The sequence below is a fragment of the Salvelinus alpinus genome, chromosome 17 (assembly GCF_045679555.1).
Source record: "Salvelinus alpinus chromosome 17, SLU_Salpinus.1, whole genome shotgun sequence".
NCBI lineage: Eukaryota > Metazoa > Chordata > Actinopteri > Salmoniformes > Salmonidae > Salvelinus > Salvelinus alpinus.
The window spans coordinates 36510102-36535900 of NC_092102.1; the positions used below are offsets into that span (position 1 = coordinate 36510102).

The following is a 25799-nucleotide window of genomic DNA, read 5'->3' on the forward strand; positions in this document are numbered from 1 at the left end:
TTGGAAAGGTGGCATCCTATCTATGACAGTGCTACGTTGAAAGTCACTGAGCTCTTCAGTAAGGCCATTCTACTGATAATGTTTGTCTATGGAGATTGCATGGTTTTGTGCTCAATTGTATACACCTGTCAGCAACAGTTATGGCTGAAATAGCCAAATCCACTAATTTGAAGGGGTGTCCACATACTTTTGTGTGTATATATACATCGTGTAATTAAATTAGCTCACTGCTGGAGTTAAATGAGTTGAGCAAAAATAGGGTTGACGCTTAGGAAAGAGATAAGATGTGTTTCTCTGTTGATCCCAGTGCAATCTATGGACAAACTGAGGGCATGAAAGCATATAAGATTTAACTATGCCTGGTGGACCTGGAAAGTTCCATGACAATCATTCTGCAACATCGTGGTTTTGCAATGAGATTAGAGACGCTTTTTTGTTACATGCTTTGAGCTGGAGAGCTGAAAGGTACTTTTGTTGGATAAATTAGATTTGCAACATGGTACCCCATGTGGTCTTTTTGATTTCCAATGTTACAACAAAAGCCTTGCTTTGATTAAGATGTTCAGTTTTGAGAGTGCACTGAAGAGCAATTCAGTGCCCTCAATTTGATTTGAGCTCGCAACATGTTTATTAAAGTAGTTATGTGTCTTAGCCTCAGTAGCTTAGTTACTTGTACGTTTGATCAGACGCAGAAGGAAAAGGTCATAGTAAAATGCCTTAAGTGCGTTAATCAAATTCAATTGCTTATTAGGTTAATCTAACCCAATTATGTCCCAACAAAGATGAAAAAGGTTGCTGGCTATGTGACCAGAAGTGTATGATGAATGGCGAACTGAGCCGCCTGGTATCATGTTGTTGCTGTTGTTGTCTCAGGTGTGGATCGACGCAGGAACCCAGATATTCTTCTCCTACGCCATCTGTCTGGGGGCTATGACGTCACTAGGGAGCTACAACAAGTACAAATACAACTGCTACAGGTGAGCTTTGTTGTCATGGTGACGGGGGACTGCTGTAGTAGTAGAGAGAGCAACTCGTGTCAAAGGCGGTTGCGTAAGAAAAAAATGGGAACTTCGGTTCCGTCTGTGTAAATTAACATCCTCCATGACATATGTGTGACATAGGGACTGTTTGCTGCTGGGAGGCCTGAACAGCGGTACCAGTTTTGTGTCTGGCTTCGCAATATTTTCCGTCCTGGGCTTCATGGCACAAGAGCAAGGGGTGGACATTGCCGATGTGGCAGAGTCAGGTATGAGGGTCAAAGGTCAACGGTGAACGTAGCAGTGATGGTGGGCACTGCTAACGAACAAAACAGATGATTGGAAAGTTTTTTTTTTTTAACGATTTAGCCAAAAGACACCCAGATTTGAAAGAGGGAAAAAACTAAAATGCGCCATTTGAAAAGATAAGTTTTGGAAACGACAATGCTGAAATGTAGAGGTATCGGCAATTGGACACTCCTTGAATAAAGGCCTGAAAGAAACAGAATTGTTGCTTTTTCTATGCTGTGTTTTCCACAGCGAATTTGGCTCTGGTTGAGCACTGTGCCGTGTGTCTGAGCTACCATGTAAAGCTGGGTTAAATAAAGAGCCACTCTATAAAACCACACTCATAACCACAGCTATGCTCTACCATTCACAGTCACCTGGGCTCAAAGGCACCACGTGCACCAATGTTCCACTCTAGGGTTTATAATCTATTTATAATATTTATGTTTATTTAAAATATCATTACATCTTATGGTGAGGGGTCATCCATAAGATTGGCAATTGTGGATTGAATTTATTTAATTAAGAAATTGTTTACAGTCACTATAATGTGCAATAAGCCAAAATAAAATAAGACAATTCTGTTCCAATTAAATTGTTATCATTTATGTTGGGTAATACAGTAGACTGCTCACAACCAGTGAAATAGTTGTGGAAAACGACAGTGCCAAGTATTGTAATGTAACTGTAATGTTAAGTACTGTACTGCATTGAGCTGTGGATCCCAGAGGTGGCTTTAGCTAAGCGGTTCTGTTTCTGCCCACCTTGATATTGTATTTGATGTGGATTCCGAAGGAGATGCATCTTCTTTCAGCATGCTCGCTCTGTCCAGTTCAGTGTTGCTATTGTTCCTTCCTTGACAACAACCTGGTTCAGAGAGAAACTGTTTCCATGTACTTTAACTTGAATTAGTAAGAGGAGAGAATTATATTGTACTCTGACTGTTATAGCTGTGTCTGCTGTGTTTGTCAATTGGAATGATTGAAAATCAATGTCTGATTGTTTTTTTGTCGTTGCTATAATTCATGAATATTTATTGTAAAAGGATTAACTTGAAAAATAGGTCATATTTTCTTAAGGTTACAGTAAATGTAAATTGTTGTGGATAACAGTAAATAATGACAAATGTGAGGTCTAACTAAATCTGTGCAATACTTTATTGTGTTGGATGGACTTGCAAGAGTTAATGATATATAGTTTGTTGAGTTCAGTTTCCTGTCTGTTTGTATATGTTCAAGTGCCTTTCAAAATCCTGTTGAATTAGCTTATGCTTTTGAGCAAATCGCTATCTGCTTTGTCAGTATTTGTTTAGCAAGTAAACTAATGCAGGATGCTAGAGTCACACAGCATATGAACGGTAGCAGATACTTAGTGGATAGTTCCTCAACCTATCCAGTCCTTACAGAACAGAAACACATAGCATATACCAAAGGTTTATCACTTAGTCTCTTCCAGTACTGTAACATTAGCATTCCAGATACTTTGAATGTCTTTAGTTTAATGTTTTTATCCCCCCTCATACCGTCCAAGCTCAAATTAGACGGGTTGGTTAATTCTCTTCCCTCTCTTTCTCCCCTTCTCTCCCTTCCCCTCTCCTTTCCCCCTTCTCCCCCCTTCCCCTCTCTTCTCCCCCTTCTAGGTCCTGGCCTGGCCTTCATTGCCTATCCTAAGGCTGTGTCCATGATGCCCTATCCCACGTTCTGGGCCATCCTATTCTTCATCATGCTTCTGCTACTGGGCCTCGACAGTCAGGTCAGTACTAAACCAATAGCTAGCATACATTACTATTGGTAGTGGTACGTACAACAGGACGTGACAGTACATGTCCCTAGTTATAAGGACCTTGTAACAATGTGTATCTACAAACTGTAATTACAGTACGTTGTTAGTGTATCTACACTGTCATTACAATACGTTAGTATATATACACTGTAATTACAATACGTTGTTAGTGTATCTACACTGTAATTACAATATGTTAGTATATCTACACTGTAATTACAATGTGTGGTTAGTGTATCTACACCGTATTTATAATATAGTGTCTCTACACTGTAATTACAATATGTCGTTAGAGTATCTACACTGTAATTACAGTATGTTGTTAGTGTATTTAAACTCTAATTACAATATGCCTATGTATTTACAGTACCATGTAAATATATAGGAAGTAGGTACTCATACAGAAGTGTAAAGTGGTACCTTTTCGATTGGTATAGTTCTTTTGAGGACCCCAGTACAGTAGTCAGTTGTGCTCCAAATGGAGCACAGGGCTACAGTCAGGTCAGTCATGGGTATAAAAGAGATTGTGTGTCTGATCAACATCAACGACCCCTGGTTTCAAATAACTTCCAGACAAGAAAGGCGACCCAACACGTTTCACAGCAGGCAGTATTTTTAACTAGTGTTTTCCCAGAGTGGACTCTACTACTATGTCAAAACAGCTGTTACATCTTGAAGGCTTGAACGCAAATAGTAAACAGTTTTTGTAAAAGTGTGTGAAATTAAATTAATCTCTGAACGCATAGTAATTTAGTAGGTAGAACCAAACAGTCTAGTCCTATAGCCTTCCTCTGAGGTGTCCCTGCAGCCCAGAGTCCCGGGGCGTTGATTAAGATGAACGGAGGCAAGGCCAGGGAGACAACACAGGAGTGGCATCAGTGGGGTTCTCTCACTATCACATTTCCAGCTTCCAAGTGTAATTTTACTCTGTGCTAAGTCAGCACTCCTCATGGCCAATGATATATCTCAGCCAAATAGGAGATCAGGATGATGGTCCAAATTTGAAATAAATACTTGTGCTTCTAGCACTACTACGTCCATAGGCAAACTGAGCAGTAGGAGAGTGGCCGTCATTCTTGACCATACATTTGACTCAGATTAGAGGTGCTGAATACAGTATTGTTTCATGGCTCGTATGCCATAGTTATGAGGAGTGGGCTTGTTGTAAGATGTGGGGGGAAAAACTATTTTCAGTGTATGCTGAATAACAAAGTCTATTTCACGAAATCAGAGTAGTGTGACTCCAGATACATTTACAGTGACGACAACAGCACTGCCTATTAAATAATTCAGCCCATGACAAGACAACTGGAGTAGCTTGAAGTGGAGAGGGTTTCCATGAAGAATAGACTGGAGAAAGAGAGGGAGGGAGGTGGAGGGCGAGAGAGAGGTTGAGAGTGGGAGACAGTCAGTGTTGTTTTGCATCAACAAACCAATAGGAGGCCTTCCAAAGAGAAGCCTTGTTTAGAATGTCTCATTTCTGCACAACAAAGACAGCAGTCATTCTCTAGTCTAGTCTAATCAGCGATTTGAGGAGAAAGAAAAGTGAACATATAGAGAGGCCGACATTACTTTTTGTTAAGCTTTCGACAGACCACTGAGAAATTAAATTGGTTCCAGGCTGCACATTTTTTAAATGTTTCCATATTCCTGTACGCTGACTGTACAAAACATGACCAGGTGAAAGCTATTGTCCCTTATTGATGTCACTTGTTAAATCCACTTCAATCAGTGTAGATGAAGGGGAGTGTGAATGGGCAAGACCAAAGAGTTAAGTGCCTTTGCACGGGGTATGGTAGTAGGTGCCACGTGGACCGGGTCAAGAACTGCAACGCTGCTGGATTCTTCATGCTCAACAGTTTCTCAGGGTATTTGCTCATATGAGATCCAGGGCTATAAATATAGGTTGTTACTTTATAATGTATTTATTTAGTATTCATGTTTTTGTAATGAGGCCTAATTAAGGTTGATGTGTTGCTTTCTGTCTCCCCAGTTTGTGGAGGTGGAAGGACAGATCACCTCCCTGGTCGATCTGTATCCAGCCGCCCTAAGGACGGGTTACCGCCGCGAGATCTTTATAGCTGTAATGTGCTGCATAAGCTATCTTTTGGGACTTACCATGGTAACAAAAGTAAGTACACCAACAGCACTTTAACGTATCTCTATGCAAGACATGTTGTTTTTACCTTACATGTAAGACACATTGACATACTGCGACTAGTGGCAGGTAGCCTAGTGGTAAGAGCATTGGGCCGGTAACTGAAAGGTTGCTGGATCTAAATCCCAGAGCTGACAAGGTAAACATCTGTTGTTCTGCCACTGAACAAGGCAGTTAACCCAATGTTCCCTGGTAGGCTGTCATTGTAAATAATAATTTGTTCTTAACTGACTTGCCTAGTTAAATAGAATTTTAAACAATCACTTCTGGGACCTTTGTAATTAAATTATGTTCACATACAGAAACATCTCTTCAATATAAGCTAACGATACACACTGTCGTTTCTACTACACACATTTCAGGTTAACATATAAGATAACATCAAAATAGTTTTCCCACATACTTTGCCGTTGTCACAATTTTGCGACCAAATATGGGGTTTCTACTAATGACCTCTCATATCACATCCTGTGTGCTTGACATCACAAATGGAACAATTTAGAATGCTATGTTCCAGTTAACTTCAATTATATGTGACATCTCACCACCTGTTGAACTGTCCTTTCATTGGCCCAGCGCCCGCATTCTGATGTATCAACCTCCTCCACCTTTTCCTACCCATGCCCACCCCATCTCTCTCCCTTTCTGTATTTCTCTCTCACTCTCTTTTTGCTATGTGCTTTCTTTTCAGGGTGGCATGTATGTGTTTCAACTCTTTGACTACTATGCAGCCAGTGGTGTGTGCCTTTTGTGGGTTGCATTCTTTGAATGTATTGCTGTAGCCTGGGTTTATGGTAAGTTTTATTTTTTTGCTCTTTTTGCCAAATAAAGTGTGTAGCCTACATTTAGGGAACACATGTTAAGATACTGTGTTTTTAAAATGTTAAACAAAAACAATAACACATGAGTTATGACCTTGCTTGGGGTAAACAATAACCTTGTTTCCTTTCACGCCAATCGTAAATCACTTGAATTGGCTTTTACGCACAGCCCATTGGCTTCTATTGAAGGCAAATGACTAAGAACTATGCCGCCTCATCACAATGACCTTTATAATGAAGAGGTGAACAGGAGCACAACGACCCAGCTGCCATTCCTAGAGGTGTTTTTAGTAACGCTGTTATAGCCGTTATTAAGAGAGCAAGCATGCCGATATTGCTAAGAATAGCTTATCATGCAATGGCACATAGGCCATAACAGGGGTTGTCTGTCATTGCTGAGTGGAACCTGTTCCTAGTTTTGTAACGGTTAACAGTAAACTAGGGCTGGATTCAATCTGTATCACGGAAGTATCGCAGAAGATCTGTGTTAAAATGTAAAGGTAATTTCCGACTGAGCTGACATATGCAGCGTTTACCGTGAATGCAGTCTCTGCTAAGGTGGGAACATTGCCCTTAAATTTAAATCGAGCAAAAGTGCGGCTCTTCCTTGATACTTCTGCAATACGGATTGAATCCAGCCCCTACAGAGAGATTGTTTATGCCATAATATGTGACTTCATGGAAAAGCCGACAGGTAGATTAGGGTGTTTATAGAGGCTATGATGGCGCCACATCCTGTACTGTAGCTTTTGTCATTGGTCTAGAGATGAAGAGATACTGATTCTGTTTTAAGTTAATACATCACCCTGATGTTTCACCTTGAGAAAATGCACAGGTTTAATATGATGTATAGGAGACTAGGAGTGTGTCTCTTACAACAAGTTTGTTCTTCTGTATGGTTGACAGGCGCTGATAATTTCTATGATGCAATTGAAGACATGATTGGCTACCGACCAAACCCGTGGATGAAATGGAGCTGGACCTTTATCACTCCCGTCCTCTGTGCGGTGAGTATTCAACAACCCAACACTGTTACAGTATGTTCACCAACCCAACACTGTTACAAAGTGTTCAACAGCCCAACATTGTTACAAAGTGTTCAACAGCCCAACACTGTTACAAAGTGTTCAACAGCCCAACACTGTTACAGTGTGATCAACAGCCCAACACTGTTACAGTGTGATCAACAGCCCAACACTGTTACAGTGTGATCAACAGCCCAACACTGTTACAGTGTGATCAACAGCCCAACACTGTTACAGTGTGATCAACAGCCCAACACTGTTACAGTGTGATCAACAGCCCAACACTGTTACAGCGTGATCAATAGCCCAACACTGTTACAGCGTGATCAATAGCCCAACACTGTTACAGTGTGATCAACAGCCCGACACTGTTGTGTTGTGGTTCTGAAAACATGAGGAACCTCTTGGATCAGAGTGATGATGTACTGTAGAATGTCTCCGTGAGGGACCATGTCCTAAACCATTTTTCTTGTTGTTCCCAGGGTTGTTTTATCTTCTCATTGGTGAAGTACAAGCCACTGACCTATAACAAGGTGTATGAGTACCCTGACTGGTCCATCGGCCTGGGCTGGTCTCTGGCCCTGGCCTCCATGATCTGCATCCCCATGGTAATGGTCATCAAGATCCTCCAGTCCGACGGCCCGCTCATCGAGGTACGCAAACACAAAAGATTATGCTAGATAACCCTTTATCAATGATTTGGGACATCTTCTAGGTTAACTAGTTGTATGAATACATGCACTGCCTGCAAGGAAATGCAGCAATTGTGGGAATGGCATGCGGTATGCAATTGCATTACTTGTATGATATGGCACACAAGATATAAGATAGTCACATGATACAGTATACCATGTAATATGATTTTATGGCATGATATAAGGATTTTTCCTCTCCTCCCCACAGAGGATTAAGGCAGTGGCGGCCCCAGTAAAGGGAGGTGCGAGTTCTCGCCCCAAAGAGTACAGCGTGAAGGGCAGCGAGCTAACCCAGCCTCTGGACCCCAATGGGAACAACGGCCTGATCAAGCCCACCCACACCATTGTAGAAACAATGATGTGAGCACTCTCTGTGAGAGGACATGCTGATTGACGTGCTTTCTATGTTTTTATCATATATTTGCTAACTTTGATAGTGGTAGAACCAGGTTTACATTGTTCTATATATCCGCACTAGGAATATTCTGGTTTGGTTTCTATGACGATGATGATGATGAAGAGAGCTACATTATATATATTGTCGTTGAGTTGTTGTAGTTTTTTCTCTCTGTATTTTTTTAAATGTTGTTGTTACCGTTGTTGTCGTTGCTGTAGTGGGTGGTGATCTCAGTTGAGGGAATATTTTGAGATAGAACATGTTGTTCTATGTTAATTAACTTTCTGTTGAGAATTGAGAAGGTGTTTGTTCGGAAATACTAGAAAAAAAAGGTAGTTTTCACTTATCACAAATACAGTAAACTAAACGTGTAACATGTTAGGTAGCAAACTATTAAGATAATTTCCTCACATTATTGTGGCAGTATCCTTGTCTGAGGTCATTTTTTATCTGTTGTCGTTGTTGTTTGTTTTGAGATGCAACTGAAAAAATCTTAGTTGTGCTAGTGGACGCCAGCCAGTCACACCTGCTAGTAGAGTAGACATCCACACCACCTGAATGTATAGTGACAACATGCAGTGTAAATATAGAAGTTCATATGTACGTCCATGCCCAAATACTGTACAAAATGTTCCCGGAAGGATCACATGTCCTAGGAGGGAGGCAGGAAAGGCGGTGGAGAAAACAAGGAGGAAGTGAAGGACAAAAAGGGAAGAAGCATTTTAAGAGTATTTGTACATTGCCTACAGTCCGCCCCAGTGCATTTATTGAAACCTCTCTTTGCACTTTATACGTTGAGTTTCACCTTTATTGTAGTGATCTCTTATGATAATGGTCCACAGGAGGCTGCTGAGGGGAGGACGGCTCATAATAATGGTTGGAATGGAGTGAATGGAATGGTATCAACCAAATGGAAACCATGTTATTAATGTATTTGATACCATTCCATTGATTCTGTTCCAGCCATTACTATGAGCCCGTCATCCCCAATTAAGGTGCCACCAACCTCCGCTGTAATGGTGGCAAGAACCGACAGTTACATTTGCACCATGCATTTAAAAGGGAAAGTATATAGCTTCAAACCTTTTTGGTTTGATATCTATCGGTTCAAACAGGAGCATTAGACTCTCACTCACTTGCTATAAATATATAAAATAAAGGTGGAACATTGCCATCAAACATTCTGTTTCTTTAGGAATAAACCTGTGAGAGTTGTGAGAACCATAACTTGATTGGAGTAAAAAATGTAACCTTAACAAAATGTTTTTTCTAAAAATGTGAAATAATTGTTTTTTTCTCCAGTCATTTTAATAGCAGCGATGGTCACTAAATATCTGTATCATATGAATCTACCACCAGAATCTGGATTTTATCATGTTCATTTTAGGCAATTGTATTTTAGTATTTTACTTGTTTGTATTTTAGTATTTTTATTGTTTGTGAATCACATATGCCTTTTTGTATTAACCATTTTATACTGTACATCATATGAACATTGTCACTGATGAGGACTGATGTTTTCTGAATACAGCAATTTGTATTTTAATGTTAAATGTTATGAGCCTGAATGAATATTTGCAGTGTGCAATATTCGTCAAAGAAATGGCCTTTACCACTCAAATTATTTGATTTCAATTTGAAAACAGATATAAAAATACAAAAATTGATATGTGACCAACATAAAAAATATGAATGTATAAAGTTCAAGTGAGATTCTTTTACCCAATGCATGTACATGAACAGCCACAGTACAGTGCTTGGTCAGCAAGATTACTAGTCCAGAGGGTGATAAATAAACCCTGTTGGAAAATCAAGTGTACCAAAGTATTTTTGTCTAACGTCTGTCCTTCTTTAAGATGCTCATTGCATCATCTCTTCCTAGATTGAAAATAAACATATTTTTCTTTACACGTCTTTGAGTGAATTATTCATTTGTTCTGTGAAGTGCATTTAAGTAACTTTCCCTAGGGTCTACTGGCCTGCTTATTTCTCATACAGACTGCTGTGGAAATACTACACACATTCACTTCTAACATGAGGATATTTTTCTACATTCTTCCATATTCATATTCCATATTCATACCCTACATTTATATGTTGAAAAGGACTTAAAACAAATGCATTCAAATAAGGAGGCTTTAATAACAACACAATAACAATTGTATCTTGTGTAATTATCGAAATTATGTTGGTGTTAATAGAGTAGACTCATATTTAATTAAACAAATACAATTGTACTATTGTTATGGTGCTGACAGACACCCTGCAGGAATTGAATGCCTGTGCTTCTATTTTAAGACTTTTTCCTGTAATCACACACCCCGTCAAAATGACCACTCACAGACCACTTATGCTTGGTCACAACAGTGAAAGTTACTGATGGGCTATAGGATGTGGCAACTCTGACCCCTCAGATGACCTCGACAGACATATCCTATACGTTCCTCTCAGAATTACTTAACTTTCAACAGATTAGAATCAGGTCCAATGCAGCCGTTTTTATCTCAGTATCAAATCCTTTATGGGTAACAATTAAAAGCACCTTACTGTAATTGTTTTCAATTAAAATGGTGAGAAAAAAATATGTGGTTCCTAGCAAAGAGCAGTTTCTCAAGCAGAAATTGCACTAGAAGTGTCAGAGTGGTTTGAGTGGTTTGAGTGGGGAGGGGACAAAATAAAAGTAGCTGTTATTTGCAGAGAGGTTTGGAACTCTCTTGATGGTATATTTACTAATTTACTGCCTGGTGATGTCACCAGGTAGGTGAAAACTCCATCCCACCAAAACAGGCAGAAATTTCTGCCGGATTTTCAGCTCTTACACTCGCTCTTACAGTAAAAGGGCATTATCATCACATTCACAGTATTATTCCAAACTCATTGTGTGGAAATATACACAACATTTTTAGGTATATCTAGTACTGGGTCAGACCCCCCTTTGCCTCCAGAACAGCCTGATTTCTTCAGGGCATGCAAACTTCACGTTAATGGTCTCAAGGGACCTAACGTTGGCAGGAAAACATTCCCCACACTATTACACCACCGCCACCAGCCTGTACCGTTGACACCAGCGAGGATGGGGCCATGGACTCTTTCTGCATAAGCCAAATCCTGACTCTGCCATCAGCATGACGCAACAGGAACCAGGATTCGTCAGACCAGACAATGTTTTCCCCCTCCAGTGTTGCTGATCACGTGCCCACTGGAGCCTCTTCTTGTTTTTAGCTGACAGGAGTGGAACTCGGTGTCGTCGTCTGCTGCAATAGCCCATCCGTGACAAGGACCAACTGGTTGTGCGTTCCGAGATGCCGTTCCGCACACCACTGTTGTACTGCACCGTTATTTTCCTGTTTGTGGCCTGCATGTTAGCTTGCATGATTCTTGCCATTCTCCTTCGACCTCTCATCACAAACAGGACTGCCGCTGATTGGATGTTTTTTGTTTGTTGCATCATTCTCAGTAAACCCTAGACACTGTCATGCGTGAAAATCCCAGGAGGCCAGCTGTTTCTGAGATACTGAAACCGGGACACCCGTCATTGACGATCATACCCCGCTCAAAGTCGCTTAGGTCACTTGTTTTGCCCATTCTAACATTTAATCAAACAGTAACTGAATGCCTCGATGTCTGTCTACCTGGTCTACATAGCAAACCACCGTCACATGAAACAAACCATTTCCGTGAACGGGGTGTACCTAATAAACTGTCCACTGAGTATATAAAACACAGAAACATTTTTGACTGCACTGGGCCTCTAATGTAGCTAGTTTTAGCCAAAATGGGCAATAATAGGTAGGTGAAACCTTGGAATGGCAGACAGTGGCGTAGTACAGTTGAGAAGTCCCTCTGGTGTTGTGGAAAACTCTGACCCTGTTGCCAGTGCCAGAAACATATGGGTGTAGCCGAGGTGGTTCAGTGCACTATGCTCATGTGATGAGTAATGTAATACCTGCTTAATACCAAAAGGAATATAATATGACTGCTCATCTCCATCACCTTGCTGGTCAATACTGTTTTGTTCAGCAAGTGCTGCTTCAACAAATCACAATACATCTTGCACCCCACTCCCCAAAATAGCCAACTATATTTATTTGAACTTGAGTCCTACTTTGCCCTCTTGGGTCGGCCCTACAGCAGCCAGTGTGACAGCTCATTGACACTTCTGGTAAACGATCCTAGGTGTCCTCTCTGCCATAAATCCATTGACCGGTGGAAACCATTTTGACACCTCACCCACAAAGACGTGACGTTCACATCTACAGAGAAGTGGGAGTGTGGAGGGTCTGAGACCATTGTAGATTTATGTTCAGCTTGTTACCTGGCATCACTAGTGTGGGGGAGGCTGGCCAAACATGGTTGGAGTAAGGTCTTTCTTTGTAGAAATAGGCATGAAATCCTTAATTAGCCAAACTATTCAGGACATTATGTTCTTTCTGCAAACGTTCCTTCACTTCATGTCCAATGGTAGAGGATCCGTGTAGTGTTTGCTCAATACCTGAAGTAGCAAAGGTAGAAGAATTCAAGAAAGAAAGAACACCCCATTAGTCATATCTTTATTTTCATAAAAAGCAGGAAATATCTCATTAAAGAATAAAATTACATCCATTTCATGTACATCTCACAAACCATCTCCTTCAAATTGGCTCAGACCCCCCGCCCCCCTACTTAAATAGCAATGATTGGATGCAGCTGGGGGACCACGTAAACAGAAGAACTGAACAGAGAACAGACACTGCACTCAGTCACATCTTACATACAGAAACCACACGCAGAATGTCATTTCAAATAAAAACATTATACATAGGGAGACCATGTATTGAATAATATTCAGAAGCACCTCAAATAAAATGTATAAAAACAAAATAGTCTTCTGTATCAAATGGGACATTTTTCATGTGTGATGAAATAATCTAAATACATGGTTTCCTTCCTGAGGATTAAAAAGCAGATAGTTGAGCCCTGAACGGGACAGCATGACTGCAGTCTCACTACACCAGCCATTACATTACACAAATCATCTTATTTCCACTGAGGCAGCTTGGTAAGCAGGCCAGGGCTAGACACGTTATGTAAAGAGCTTTATAAAACCATACAATGTCATGATAAAACGCAAACATCTATGGGGAACATTCTGTCTGACGGAGCAGGAAAGAGATGGCAATTGTTCAGCGCAGAAATGTTCCAAAATTACCTTTTGTGAACAATGTGAGCTTTCTACTGGGTGGGGCATTAAATCCTATAGCTACATGCTTACTAACATGGGTGGGAGAAACAGCCATGGAGGTTCAGAAAAATACTCTAATCCAAGGCCACACCGTATTGGGAGTTGGGGCCTTAACGGATACATGAAAATGGTTTTAAAGGAAATCACTCATCTCAATTGAAATGTATTTTATTCCACATTTGGCAGGGGATGTGATTCACTTAAGAGTCTGTTTGTGGGGAAACCACACCCTGGACTCCTGAGAGTTGATACTCTGGTATAATGCCTTCTGAAACGTGTATACATAGGACTAGAGCCAGGAGGTTTTCCTAGTCAGGAAAAACTCCTGGCCTCACATGGGAGATGCTGATATTGAGGCTGTGTGACCTGAACATCTAAAGAGATGTGACCTGAACAACAGAATCAAGTGGTGTTCATGATAAGGAACACTCCTTTAGTGGGTGATAAAGCTTTTCAAAATAATGTGACTATCACCAATCGTGGTATAATACAATCTAATCATGAGTGATAAAACAAGTCAATCTAGTGCATGGATCCGATTTGGGTGAACTACCAGTGCATGGATCTGATTTGGGTGAACTACCAGTGCATGGATCTGATTTGGGTGAACTACCAGTGCATGGATCTGATTTGGGTGAACTACCAGTGCATGGATCTGATTTAGGTGAACTACCAGTGCATGGATCTGATTTGGGTGAACTACCAGTGCATGGATCTGATTTAGGTGAACTACCAGTGCATGGATCTGATTTAGGTGAACTACTAGTGCATGGATCTGATTTAGGTGAACTACTAGTGCATGGATCCGATTTGGGTGAACTACCAGTGCATGCTAGCAACAAAAGTGGGGTTTGGTAAAATAAATGTAGTGAACTTGATTACATAAAACCGTTGACAAGAACCTTGCGAAACAAAAACACTGATCCCAAAAAGTATGAATTACACACTTCTGCCCAGTCTATCCAGTAGATATTAACACAGTGAGAAATGTAATGAGAAAAATAAACATTCTGAAAAGTAACTTTTGTTGTGGACAAAGTAGGTGTGATAAAACAGTCGTTCGTAAGTATTTGTCCTTCATATGACGGACATTTAATAACAACAGGGATAAAAACCTGGACCCGAGTCACCAAGTCCATTTTCACAAACATTTTAGACTTCAGGATAGAGTGGGGGATCTAAAATAGAAATATTTGCAATACTTGGCAAGTAACAGTGAGTGACAGTTTAGCATTCTATCTATTTGGAGTTGCTAGTTAGCTGTTTTTTTTGCTTGGGGTTGGCAATGTGGGCCAGGAGGGGAAAGAGAAGGCAGCCAGCCAACCCATGGCTTAAATAATAGTCCAGCACAGCATGTGCCCACGTTCGTGTGTCAAGTGTGTGTGTACATGTAACTGCACCAATCCCCAGCAAAAGGTCACAGAGGGTCAATTGCACACAATAAATAAAATAAAAAGTAAATGCTGTAGTGGTGGTGTGCCAAACACGCCTGCTTCTCTGGGATGGAAGTACGTGTTTGTGTTTCTCTAGGATTTCTGCAGAACTGAGCAACGCTAGTGTTGTCATCCAGAAGCTGTTACGTAACGACATGTGTTTTCTCCAGAACAGCTCTAGGAGCCTGACAGTCTCCTCTGCTCTGCATCACATGATTAGACTGACTAACACTGGTCACACAGTGTGAATGACAGTGTGTCTGTGTGAATACTCACGTACACATGTATGCTCACGTGTGAATGTGGTTGTGTGTGTGTGTGTCTGTACAAGAGATATGAAACAAAATCAGTGTGTGTAATGTGCAGTGCCAATTAATCCATAATCTCCCACCTGGACCTGGGTCACAGGGCGATACTGTTGGTCCTGTAATATGGGAAGTCCAACAGTGAATCAGACGGGTCCTCGCAGTCCTGAGGCGGCCCATTATCTGCCTGTGCCAGGGGGTTCCTGCTGATTACCAGGTCCAAGCTGTCTCCTGCTTCAGTGATGAGGGGGACGGTCAGGCAGCAGTCAAAGTCTCTGGTCCTTGCTCGGTTCACCTGGGACAGGAGAGGTCAAGTAACATAACACAGATGTAGATACTGTAGGAAGAAAAAAATGATGTTAGTTGAACAAAGATGTGTACCTGCAGAATGCGGTCATAGGGTTTCAACCCGGCCTGGTCGGCAGGACCATCTGGTCGGATCATGTTGACGTAGGCACCCTTCTCCAGGAGGCCGTCTGACACACTGAAGCCGAAGTCTCCACAGTCTGGGTCCTTCCTCAGGGTCACCTAAAGGACAGACAGTAAGGCCAATTCACTTGACTCGTGCAAGTCGCCAAGCTCTCCATTGGGTCCGGCACAGAGTGGGTTGTAAATTTACTTAAAGTCGGAGTGCAACGACTCCGACCCCAAAAGACCTTGCTCGCCGTAACCCTCTTGCGGAGCGCAATGCCTCCTCCGTGGAAAAACAATGGCTCACTCAGTACAATGCCATTCTTGCGCAAGTCATTTTTTTGCAATGTAAATGATACAGAACCTAAGAATAATGTGGGATTATGACTGTCAAGAGTAATTAAACCATTATCAACAATTGTGTATTCAATCTTCAATGAATGTTTGTTTTTAAGGGCGTTCAGTTTCAATGTGCTTGTGCCCTTACTCAACCTACCTCCTAAGCCAACAGTACATTACAGCACAACAGAACAGACTTCTGTACATATAGTGTTTAGGTCACGTATGCCATTTCTAAGCAGTATAGGGACTGCCAAGCAGCAGTCTGAGGCATCAGAGAAAAGTCAGGAGTCAAAGCATTTGGCTCAGCGTGCGGATGCATCTATGTCTTTATCTATTACCCCACACTCTACAAGTCCTGGCTGGCCTGGCATCCACCGGGTACAGTTAGACCCCAGTCATGGGTAGAGTAGCGTGCAGTGGCGTGTATTCATGGGTGCGAAGGGAAGCCAGGCTTCCACAAAAAATGCATCTCACAGGAGAAAGCATCCGAGCGAGTGAAACAGCTTCCCTCTGTCCCTCTACATGTATGCCATCTATCTGATACTGTCTGGTCCAAACGAGTATGACATTGTTGCCACCTGTAGCATTACATGCCAGCGAGCATTTGGTCTCCCTTGACAGTCACAGCTCAACTATGAATGGTCCTGGTGAATAAAAAATAAAAAAATAGTGTCAGGGGAAGCTAGCTTGGATTTGGAGTCTCTCCTATCAAATTGCTTTGAGAGCACAGGTCATTAAACAGAAACAATATGACTTGTTGCATCTCGTGTTGTCGTCCTCCGGTGGCTAGCTAGCTAAAATTGGCCCTTTCCTAAATTAGCAATGGATGGAGATAGGGATTTGGACATGTGGTTTTACTTAATTCTCTCTACTGGCCAATGATTATAATGGCGATTCTGATCCAACCATTAATCCATACATTGTTGTGCCCCTGGCCTGAGATGATGGAAGTTCAATATGCAGCTAGAGGAGGAAGGCTAATATTAACGAGCTAACGTTGCCCATGAATGGAAGTTGGCGAGCAAGCATTTTAGCCAGGTAGTCTAGGACAACAAAAAATTAAAGCCTGTACTGTTAACATGAAAGAGAGGATGGCATTGGCGTTTCTCTGCAAGTAGGGGGACTCAACATGTTTTTCTACTTGCACGAACGGGCACACATGCGTGCAAACAGAAATCAGAACCATGGACAGCCACATCATATTTAGCTTATGTTGGACTAAATTTAAATAAAATAAATGAAAAAAATTCTGGTATCTTTTAGTTGTCACTGTTTTAGACTAAGCAGAGGTGATTTGATGTTGAAATGAAGTTGAGATGGTGCTGGAATAGTGGAGGCAACTCCTGTTATTTTGCGACTTGTGGTAACTCTGTGGTTCTAAATCCATAGTTGTTTAGTGGCCCGAAAATGTTGAAAAACATTAATTTACTTAACCATGCTGTAGGTCATGCTGTAGGTCTGTTACATGTAATATGCGTCTCAGACTTCACCGGACAGAGGTTGCTATCCGGTTTTGTTATAAAACGAAGGTGTGGTTGAATTTGTTCTGCCATTGTCTTATTGTCTCGGCCTGTAGGCCTATATATCACAGTCGCAAGGCATATGTATTGACAGCAAACAACGCAATTATCAGAACACATACAGTGTAGGTTGTAATATGGCCTTGTGGTGGATTTACCCACGCACTGCGTGTTAAAACACCATGTTGAGGCCCATACTGAACACTTGGTCACCACCACACGCACACACAGCTGATTCCATTAACGTTCTTTATATTGTTGTGTGGTTCTAAAAAGGGAGGAACAATATAAGCATTAGGATCCACTTAAGACTAAGAAATAGATATACATGCAATACAATAATACAAAGAGAAAATTGTGGCATAATATGAACATAAACGAATGCAAAGGTATAGCAACACACATGTTGAAATGTAATAGGCTACTTATATGGCAATACAAAGACATGCATTAGCTACAAGCTAACCATAAACTTCACTCAGAAACACTCAAAGACTAACAAATAGGCCTCGTCCTGGGTCAGACATTGCACACACCTACACATATTTCACAACACTTACATGTTCAAGATACTTCAAGAAAGGAAAAAAGCATGTTGAAGTCAGTCATTACACAATACTTATTCTTTTCGAGACGGCTGAGACAAGCTCTACCATGGTGTGCGGGGCAGAGCCCTGGAGTGCGTCCAAGTGCCTTGATTGGTTGGATGAACAGCGGTGTGAACGGGTGATTGACAGAGGTGCAGGCCATTCAGTTTGAGAGGGGCAGCCTTTTGTATAGCCGCACCTGGATTTCTTTGGGGGTTAAGTCCTGAAAGGGCCTAGTCCTATCCTGCAGTATAGGCAGGGCAGAGCAGTGAAGGGTATCAATTTTGGGGACCATGGGGGCCAGGAGGGTGCCGGCACTGGTATAAATAAGAGGCTTAGGGGCCGCCAGGGAAGGGAGGTGCACAGAGGCGAAGAGACAGCTTTGGGCAGCCCCATGGAACAACACAAGTGTTGCAAAGGACCCTCTAACTCTAGTCCATCTGTTGGCACTGAGTACAATGCCGGAGGCAGGTCATGGCTGGAGGTGGTGGCTTGCCTACTGCTGCGGAGGATTGTGGCATGCCGGCCACAACTGTCGTTAGCAGCTCATTGGCTGTTGCAGCTGAGGTCGGTGACTGCCTCACCACTGCTGAAAGCAATGGCACCCATGGTGGAGCAGGTGAGGGCCCCTGGGCGAGGCTCATCAGGGATCCAGAGGCAGGGGCAGGCTGGGCCCTGGAGACGGGGCAGGAGGTTTGGCATGTAGCACTGAGGGAGCGGACTGCTTGTCAACTGAGACTGGGGGCTGCGGACTAACTGAGGGCAGAAGCTGCAGACCTAGTGTGGCAAAGAACCTTAGCCTGGTGGAGCAGTGGACTGAGGGTTGACTAGAGCTGGAGACTTTGAAACTAAAACATCTGATGGCTGGGAGCCTAGTGCCAATAACTTTGGGCCTGACAGGTAAAGTGGCTCTGGACCTAAGAGGGGACACCCACTCTGGACCTGACAGGGAGACAGACTTACACTGACTCTGGACCTGCCAGGGAGAACAACTGATAGCTAGGAGAGCAGTGGAGCTCTGGGCCTACTAGAGGAACTGGTAACTCTGCGCCTAACCGGGTAGAAGCCTGATGACCCACCTGGGCTAGGTACTGAGGGCAGACTAGTGCTGGGGAGACAGACCTAGCATGGCTGGAGACTGATGACATAGTGCTAGGGACCGAGAGCTGACAATCTGGAGACAGTGAGCCTAGTGCAGCACACTTGGGGCCTAGCAGGGTAGGAGGCTCTAAGCCTGAACACTTCACACCTGCCAGGTAGGCAGGAAACTGAATCTGACCCTACCAGAAGGGAAGGGAACTGGACAAAATGTGATCATATTACTCCAGTGCTAGCCTCCCTACACTGGCTTCCTGTTAAGGCAAGGGCTGATTTCAAGGTTTTACTGCTAACCTACAAAGCATTACATGGGCTTGCTCCTACCTATCTTTCCGATTTGGTCCTGCCGTACATACCTACACGTACGCTACGGTCACAAGACGCAGGCCTCCTAATTGTCCCTAGAATTTCTAAGCAAACAGCTGGAGGCAGGGCTTTCTCCTATAGATCTCCATTTTTATGGAATGGTCTGCCTACCCATGTGAGAGACGCAGACTCGGTCTCAACTTTTAAGTCTTTACTGAAGACTCATCTCTTCAGTGGGTCATATGATTGAGTGTAGTCTGGCCCAGGAGTGTGAAGGTGAACGGAAAGGCTCTGGAGCAACGAACCGCCCTTGCTGTCTCTGCCTGGCCGGTTCCCCTCTCTCCACTGGGATTCTCTGCCTCTAACCCTATTACAGGGGCTGAGTCACTGGCTTACTGGTGCGCTTTCATGCCGTTCCTAGGAAGGGTGCGTCACTTGAGTGTGTTGAGTCACTGACGTGATCTTCCTGTCTGGGTTGGCGCCCCCCCTTGGGTTGTGCCGGGGCGGAGATCTTTGTGGGCTATACTCGGCCTTGTCTCAGGATGGTAAGTTTAAAAGAGTTTTTATGACCCTTAAAAGAGTTAGATGCACTATTGTAAAGTGGTTGTTCCACTGGATATCATAAGGTGAATGCACCAATTTGTAAGTCGCTCTGGATAAGAGCGTCTGCTAAATGACTTAAATGTAAATGTAAATGTAAGTTGGTGGTTGAAGATATCCCTCTAGTGGTGTGGGGGCTGTGCTTTGGCAAAGTGGGTGGGGTTATATCCCCTGTCCGGGGGTATCATCGGATGGGGCCACAGTGTCTCCTGACCCCTCCTGTCTCAGCCTCCAGTATTTATGCTGCAGTAGTTTATGTATCGGGGGGCTAGGGTAAGTTTGTTATATCTGGAGTACTTCTCCCGTCTTATCCGGTGTCCTGTGTGAATTTAAGTATGCTCTATCTAATTATCTCTTTCTCGGAGGACCTGAGCCCTAGGACCATGCCTCAGGACTACCTGGCATGATGACTCCTTGCTGTCCCCAGTCCACCTGGCCGTGCTGCTGCTCCAGTTTCAACTGTTCTGCCTGCGGCTATGGAACCCTGACCTGTTCACCAGACGTGCTACCTGTCCCAGACCTGCTGTTTTCAACTCTCTAGAGACAGCAGGAGCGGTATAGATACTCTTAATGATCGGCTATGAAAAGCCAACTGACATTTACTCCTGAGGTGCTGACTTGCTGCACCCTCGACAACTACTGTGATTATTATTATTTGACCATGCTGGTCATTTATGAACATTTGAACATCTTGGCCATGTTCTGTTATAATCTCCACCCGGCACAGCCAGAAGAGGACTGGCCACCCGTCATAGCCTGGTTCCTCTCTAGGTTTCTTCCTAGGTTTTGGCCTTTCTAGGATGTTTTTCCTAGCCACCGCGCTTCTACACCTGCATTGCTTGCTGTTTGGGGGTTTAGGCTGGGTTTCTGTACAGCACTTTGAGATATCAGCTGATGGAAGAAGGGCTATATGAATACATTTTATTTGATTTGGACATCTAGGTCAGGGGACACACTAGGGGTGACTTCTGGTGGGACACTCGAGGTGATGTGTGGCGGGTCCCGAAGCGACATCTGGTAGGTCTGGAGGTAGCAGGACCCTTGGGGCTGGAATTAGCATGGTGCTGGCAAGCCGGGGTGGATAAGCCTGCACTTAACCTTGCCAGTAGCTGCAGGCTGTGGTTACATACTAGGAGCAGGCATAGAATCCACAGCTTGGCTTGGGATCTGGGCCAGGAGGCGTTCCCAACGCTCTGGTAGATACGATATAGGCGGGGCCTCCCGAGTGGCGCAGTGGTCTAAGGCACTGCATCGCAGTGCTAGCTGTGCCACTAGAGATTCTGGGTTCGAGTCCAGGCTCTGTCGCAGCCGGCCGCGATCGGGAGACCCATGGGGCAGCGCACAATTGGCCCATCATTGTCCGGGCTAGGGGAGGGTTTGGCCGGACTCGCACACTAGCGACTCCTGTGGTGGGCCGGGTGCAGTGCACGCTGACACGGTCACTAGGTGTACGGTGCGGCTGGCTTCCGGGTAAATGGGCATTGTGTCAAGAAGCAGTGCAGCTTGGTTGGGTTGTGTTTCGGAGGACGCATGGCTCTCGACCTTCGCCTCTCCCAAGTCCGTAAGGGAGTTGCAGCGATGGGACAAGACTGTAACTACCAATTGAATACCACAAAATTGGGGAGAAAAAGGGATGTAAAAAAATAACAAATACATTTAAAAAAAAAGATACGTAGGCTCCAGCCGGGGGGGCCTGGAGCGACTACGCTCTGTGGGCCACCTCGGAACATAGTGGAAGTCCCAATGCTCCCATGGAGGTGGTGAACACTCTGGCCGGGGAGGCCTGGAGCGACTACGCTCTGTGGGCCACCTCGGAACATAGTGGAAGTCCCAATGCTCCCATGGAGGTGGTGAACACTCTGGCCGGGGAGGCCTGGAGCGACTACGCTCTGTGGGCCACCTCGGAACATAGTGGAAGTCCCAATGCTCCCATGGAGGTGGTGAACACTCTGGCCGGGGAGGCCTGGAGCGACTACGCTCTGTGGGCCACCTCGGAACATAGTGGAAGTCCCAATGCTCCCATGGAGGTGGTGAACTCTCTGGCCGGGGAGGCCTGGAGCGACTACGCTCTGTGGGCCACCTCGGAACATAGTGGAAGTCCCAATGCTCCCATGGAGGTGGTGAACACTCTGGCCGGGGAGGCCTGGAGCGACTACGCTCTGTGGGCCACCTCGGAACATAGTGGAAGTCCCAATGCTCCCATGGAGGTGGTGAACACTCTGGCCGGGGAGGCCTGGAGCGACTACGCTCTGTGGGCCACCTCGGAACATAGTGGAAGTCCCAATGCTCCCATGGAGGTGGTGAACACTCTGGCCGGGGAGGCCTGGAGCGACTACGCTCTGTGGGCCACCTCGGAACATAGTGGAAGTCCCAATGCTCCTATGGAGGTGGTGAACACTCTGGCCGGGGAGGCCTGGAGCGACTACGCTCTGTGGGCCACCTCGGAACATAGTGGAAGTCCCAATGCTCCCATGGAGGTGGTGAACACTCTGGCCGGGGAGGCCTGGAGCGACTACGCTCTGTGGGCCACCTCGGAACATAGTGGAAGTCCCAATGCTCCCATGGAGGTGGTGAACACTCTGGCCGGGGAGGCCTGGAGCGACTACGCTCTGTGGGCCACCTCGGAACATAGTGGAAGTCCCAATGCTCCCATGGAGGTGGTGAACACTCTGGCCGGGGAGGCCTGGAGCGACTACGCTCTGTGGGCCACCTCGGAACATAGTGGAAGTCCCAATGCTCCCATGGAGGTGGTGAACACTCTGGCCGGGGAGGCCTGGAGCGACTACGCTCTGTGGGCCACCTCGGAACATAGTGGAAGTCCCAATGCTCCCATGGAGGTGGTGAACACTCTGGCCGGGGAGGCCTGGAGCGACTACGCTCTGTGGGCCACCTCGGAACATAGTGGAAGTCCCAATGCTCCCATGGAGGTGGTGAACACTCTGGCCGGGGAGGCCTGGAGCGACTACGCTCTGTGGGCCACCTCGGAACATAGTGGAAGTCCCAATGCTCCCATGGAGGTGGTGAACACTCTGGCCGGGGAGGCCTGGAGCGACTACGCTCTGTGGGCCACCTCGGAACATAGTGGAAGTCCCAATGCTCCCATGGAGGTGGTGAACACTCTGGCCGGGGAGGCCTGGAGCGACTACGCTCTGTGGGCCACCTCGGAACATAGTGGAAGTCCCAATGCTCCCATGGAGGTGGTGAACACTCTGGCCGGGGAGGCCTGGAGTAGAGTCTCTCAGGGCAGCAGCAGGGCCGACTATGGAACTATCAGCAGTGGTGGTGCTTCTGAGGCCATGACGATGGCTCTAGCCAGGGGGGCCTAGAGCGGTTGCGGTCAGGAGAATAACGGCAGTAATGGTGCCCCCGTGGCGGGGCTCAGGCCGGGAGGACCTAGAGTACGCCCTCCTGAGCTCTTCCTGCTCATAGATCAGTAGTCCCTCTGCAGCTCCTAACTGGAGAGGGTGTGGTCTCTCCCTCACCACTGAGAAGGCCTGGAGAAGGGCTTGTAGTAGTCTCTTGGATGAGAAAGTGAGGAAGGCTCAGGTGCGTGACCGCTTCGTATGGCGGGGGTGGGCTGAGGTGGGTGGTGACGGTCGTCTCGTGGTGAGATGCACAAACTCCTCTTTGGGTACTTCAACATCTTAACTATAGCAGGTCAGAATCTGTCTCGAGTGAAAAAAAAGCTACAATTGGTAGCTAAATGAAAAAATTGTCTAACAGGAGCTCGGCTGTGAATGCCCTCACCCGCTAGTAACTTATGCTGATTGCTTAGGTTCTTCTCACTACAGTGTTGTCCGGTTAAAACACCATGCTGAGACCCATACTGAACACTTGGTCACCACCACGCGCACACACCGACACAGCTGATTCCATTAATGTTCTTTATATTGTTATGTGGTTCTAAAAAGGGAGAAACAATACAAGCATTAGGATCCACTTAAAATAGACTAAGAAATAGATAGTAACCAAAAAATTTTTTTAACAAAAATATATTTTAGATTTGAGATTCTTCAAAGTAGCCACCCTTTGCCTTGATGACAGCTTTGCACACTCTTGGCATTCTCTCAACCAGCTTCATGAGGTAGTCACCTGGAAAGCATTTCAAGTTAATTTGTGGAATTTCTTTCCTTCTTAATGTGTTTCAGCCAATCAGTTGTGTTGTGACAAGGTAGGGGTGGGTGGTATACAGAAGTCAACCCTACTTGGTAAAATACCAAGCCCATATTATGGCAAGAAAATCTCAAATAAGCATAGAGAAACGACAGTCCATCATTACCTTAAGACATGAAGTTCAGTCAAGGCGGAACATTTCAAGAACTTTGAACATTTCTTCAAGTGCAGTCGCAAAAACCACCAAGCACTGATGATGAAACTGGCTCTCGTGAGCACTACCACAGGAAAGGAAGACCCAAAGTTACCTCTGCTGCAGAGGATAAATTAATTTCTTCAGTTACCAGCCTCAGAAATTGCAGCACAAATAAATGCTTCACAGAGTAACAGACGCAAGTAACAGACGCACTTCAACATCAACTGTTCAGAGGAGATTGCGTGAATCAGGCCTTCATGGTCGAATTGCTGCAAAGAAACCACTACTAAAGGACACCAATAATAAGAGACTTGCTTGGGCCAAGAAACATGCGCAATGGACATTAGACCTGTGGAAATCTGTCCTTTGGTCTGATGAGTCCAAATGTAAAATTTTTGGTTTCAACCGCCGTGTCTTTGTGACGCAGAGTAGGTGAACTGATGATCTTCGATGTGTGGTTCCTACCGTGACCCATGGACACTGTCGGTGATTCATTAAGAATTCAAGGCACACCAGCATGGCTGCTACAGCGCTTAGTGGGACTATCATTTGTTTTTCAACAGGACAATGACCGAACACACCTCCAGGCTGTGTAAGGGTTATTTGCTCAAGAAGGAGAGCTGCAACAGAAGACTTGGCCTCCACAATCACCCAACCTCAACCCAATTGAGATGGTTTGGGAGGAGTTGGACTGCACAGTGAAGGAAAAGCAGCCAACAAGTGCTCAGCATATGTGGGAACTACTTCAAGACTGTTGGAAAAGCATTCTAGGTGAAGCGGGTTGAGAGTATGCCAAAGTGAGTGTTCAAAGCTGTCATCAAGGCAAACGGTGGCTACTTTGTAGAATCTCAGTTTTGATGTCTTCACTATTGTTCTACAATGTAGAAAATAGTCAAAATAAAGAAAAACCCTTGAATGAGTAGGTGTGTCCAAACTTTTGACTGGTACTGTACATGCAATACAATAATTCAAAGAGAAAAAAATGGCATAATATAAACATGAATGAATGCAAAGGTATAGCAACACCATGTAGAAATGTAATAGGCTACTTAGAATGTGGCAATACAAAGACATGCATGAATAACAATAGCGCTAGCATTAGCTACAAGCTAACCATAACAAACTTCACTCTGAAACAATCAAAGCCTAACAAATAGGCCTCGTCCTGGGTCAGACATTGCACATCTATACATATTTCACAACACTTACATGTTCGATGGACGCACAACACTTCAAGATAGGAAAACAGCATGTTGAAGTCCGTCATTACAAAATACTTGTTTCTTCTTGAGACGACAAGTGAACACGATCTAACATGAGGTATGCGGGGCTGGAGCCCTGGAGTGTGTCCAAGCGAACAGAGGTGAACAGAGGCATGAAGAGTGATTGACAGGGCTGCAGGCCAATCAGATTGAGAAGGCTGGCCTTCTGTACAAGTCTGAAATTCAGATTATTTTTCAGTTCTTGAATAGGAACTTCAATGCACTTCCTAAATTAACTGAATTGAGATGCCGCCTCCAATCC

General features: G+C 44.5%; 3 protein-coding genes across 8 annotated transcripts in view; 1 reads left to right on the forward strand and 2 right to left on the reverse strand.

The window, feature by feature from the left end:
• slc6a6a (solute carrier family 6 member 6a) overlaps positions 1–10051 on the forward strand; it is a 31700-nt gene extending 21649 nt beyond the window's left edge. For both annotated transcript variants that reach the window (XM_071348834.1, XM_071348832.1), the window contains exons 7-14: positions 874–977; positions 1122–1246; positions 2905–3017; positions 5041–5178; positions 5897–5999; positions 6933–7033; positions 7534–7704; positions 7955–10051. In XM_071348834.1, coding sequence (XP_071204935.1) covers positions 874–977; positions 1122–1246; positions 2905–3017; positions 5041–5178; positions 5897–5999; positions 6933–7033; positions 7534–7704; positions 7955–8110 — 1011 coding nt within the window. In that variant the 3' untranslated portion in view covers positions 8111–10051. The remainder of the gene's footprint in view (positions 1–873; positions 978–1121; positions 1247–2904; positions 3018–5040; positions 5179–5896; positions 6000–6932; positions 7034–7533; positions 7705–7954) is intronic.
• A 214-nt stretch (positions 10052–10265) lies between these two features.
• The window catches only part of grip2a (glutamate receptor interacting protein 2a), a 60034-nt gene continuing 44500 nt past the window's right edge, over positions 10266–25799 (reverse strand). For 4 of the 5 annotated variants that reach the window (XM_071348828.1, XM_071348826.1, XM_071348830.1 and 1 more), the window contains 2 exons: positions 15484–15630; positions 12677–15397 (listed from right to left, as the gene is read on the reverse strand). In XM_071348828.1, the coding sequence (XP_071204929.1) occupies positions 15200–15397; positions 15484–15630 (345 nt within the window). In that variant the 3' untranslated portion in view covers positions 12677–15199. Of the gene's footprint in view, positions 12636–12676; positions 15398–15483; positions 15631–25799 lie in introns of those variants that run through there. The other variant, XM_071348827.1, reaches the window with a different exon arrangement.
• On the reverse strand, positions 18509–25796 carry LOC139543199 (collagen alpha-1(IV) chain-like). The gene is made up of 3 exons (XM_071349467.1): positions 25485–25796; positions 21673–23869; positions 18509–18637 (listed from the first exon to the last, which is right to left on the reverse strand). The coding sequence occupies exons 2-3, from the start codon at positions 23134–23136 to the stop codon at positions 18509–18511; spliced, it is 1593 nt and encodes a 530-aa protein (XP_071205568.1). The 5' UTR covers positions 23137–23869; positions 25485–25796.

What these genes read in the sequence shown, in the direction of transcription:
- LOC139543199 (XM_071349467.1), bottom strand. Translation starts at nt 23,136, where the DNA reads ATGTTCCGAGGTGGCCCACAGAGCGTAGTCGCTCCAGGCCTCCCCGGC. An exon ending in TCCGAGGTGGCCCACAGAGC is followed by an intron (nt 18,638 to 21,672) that starts GTAGTCGCTCCA and finishes CCCCGTCTCCAG; the next exon opens with GGCCCAGCCTGCCCCTGCCT.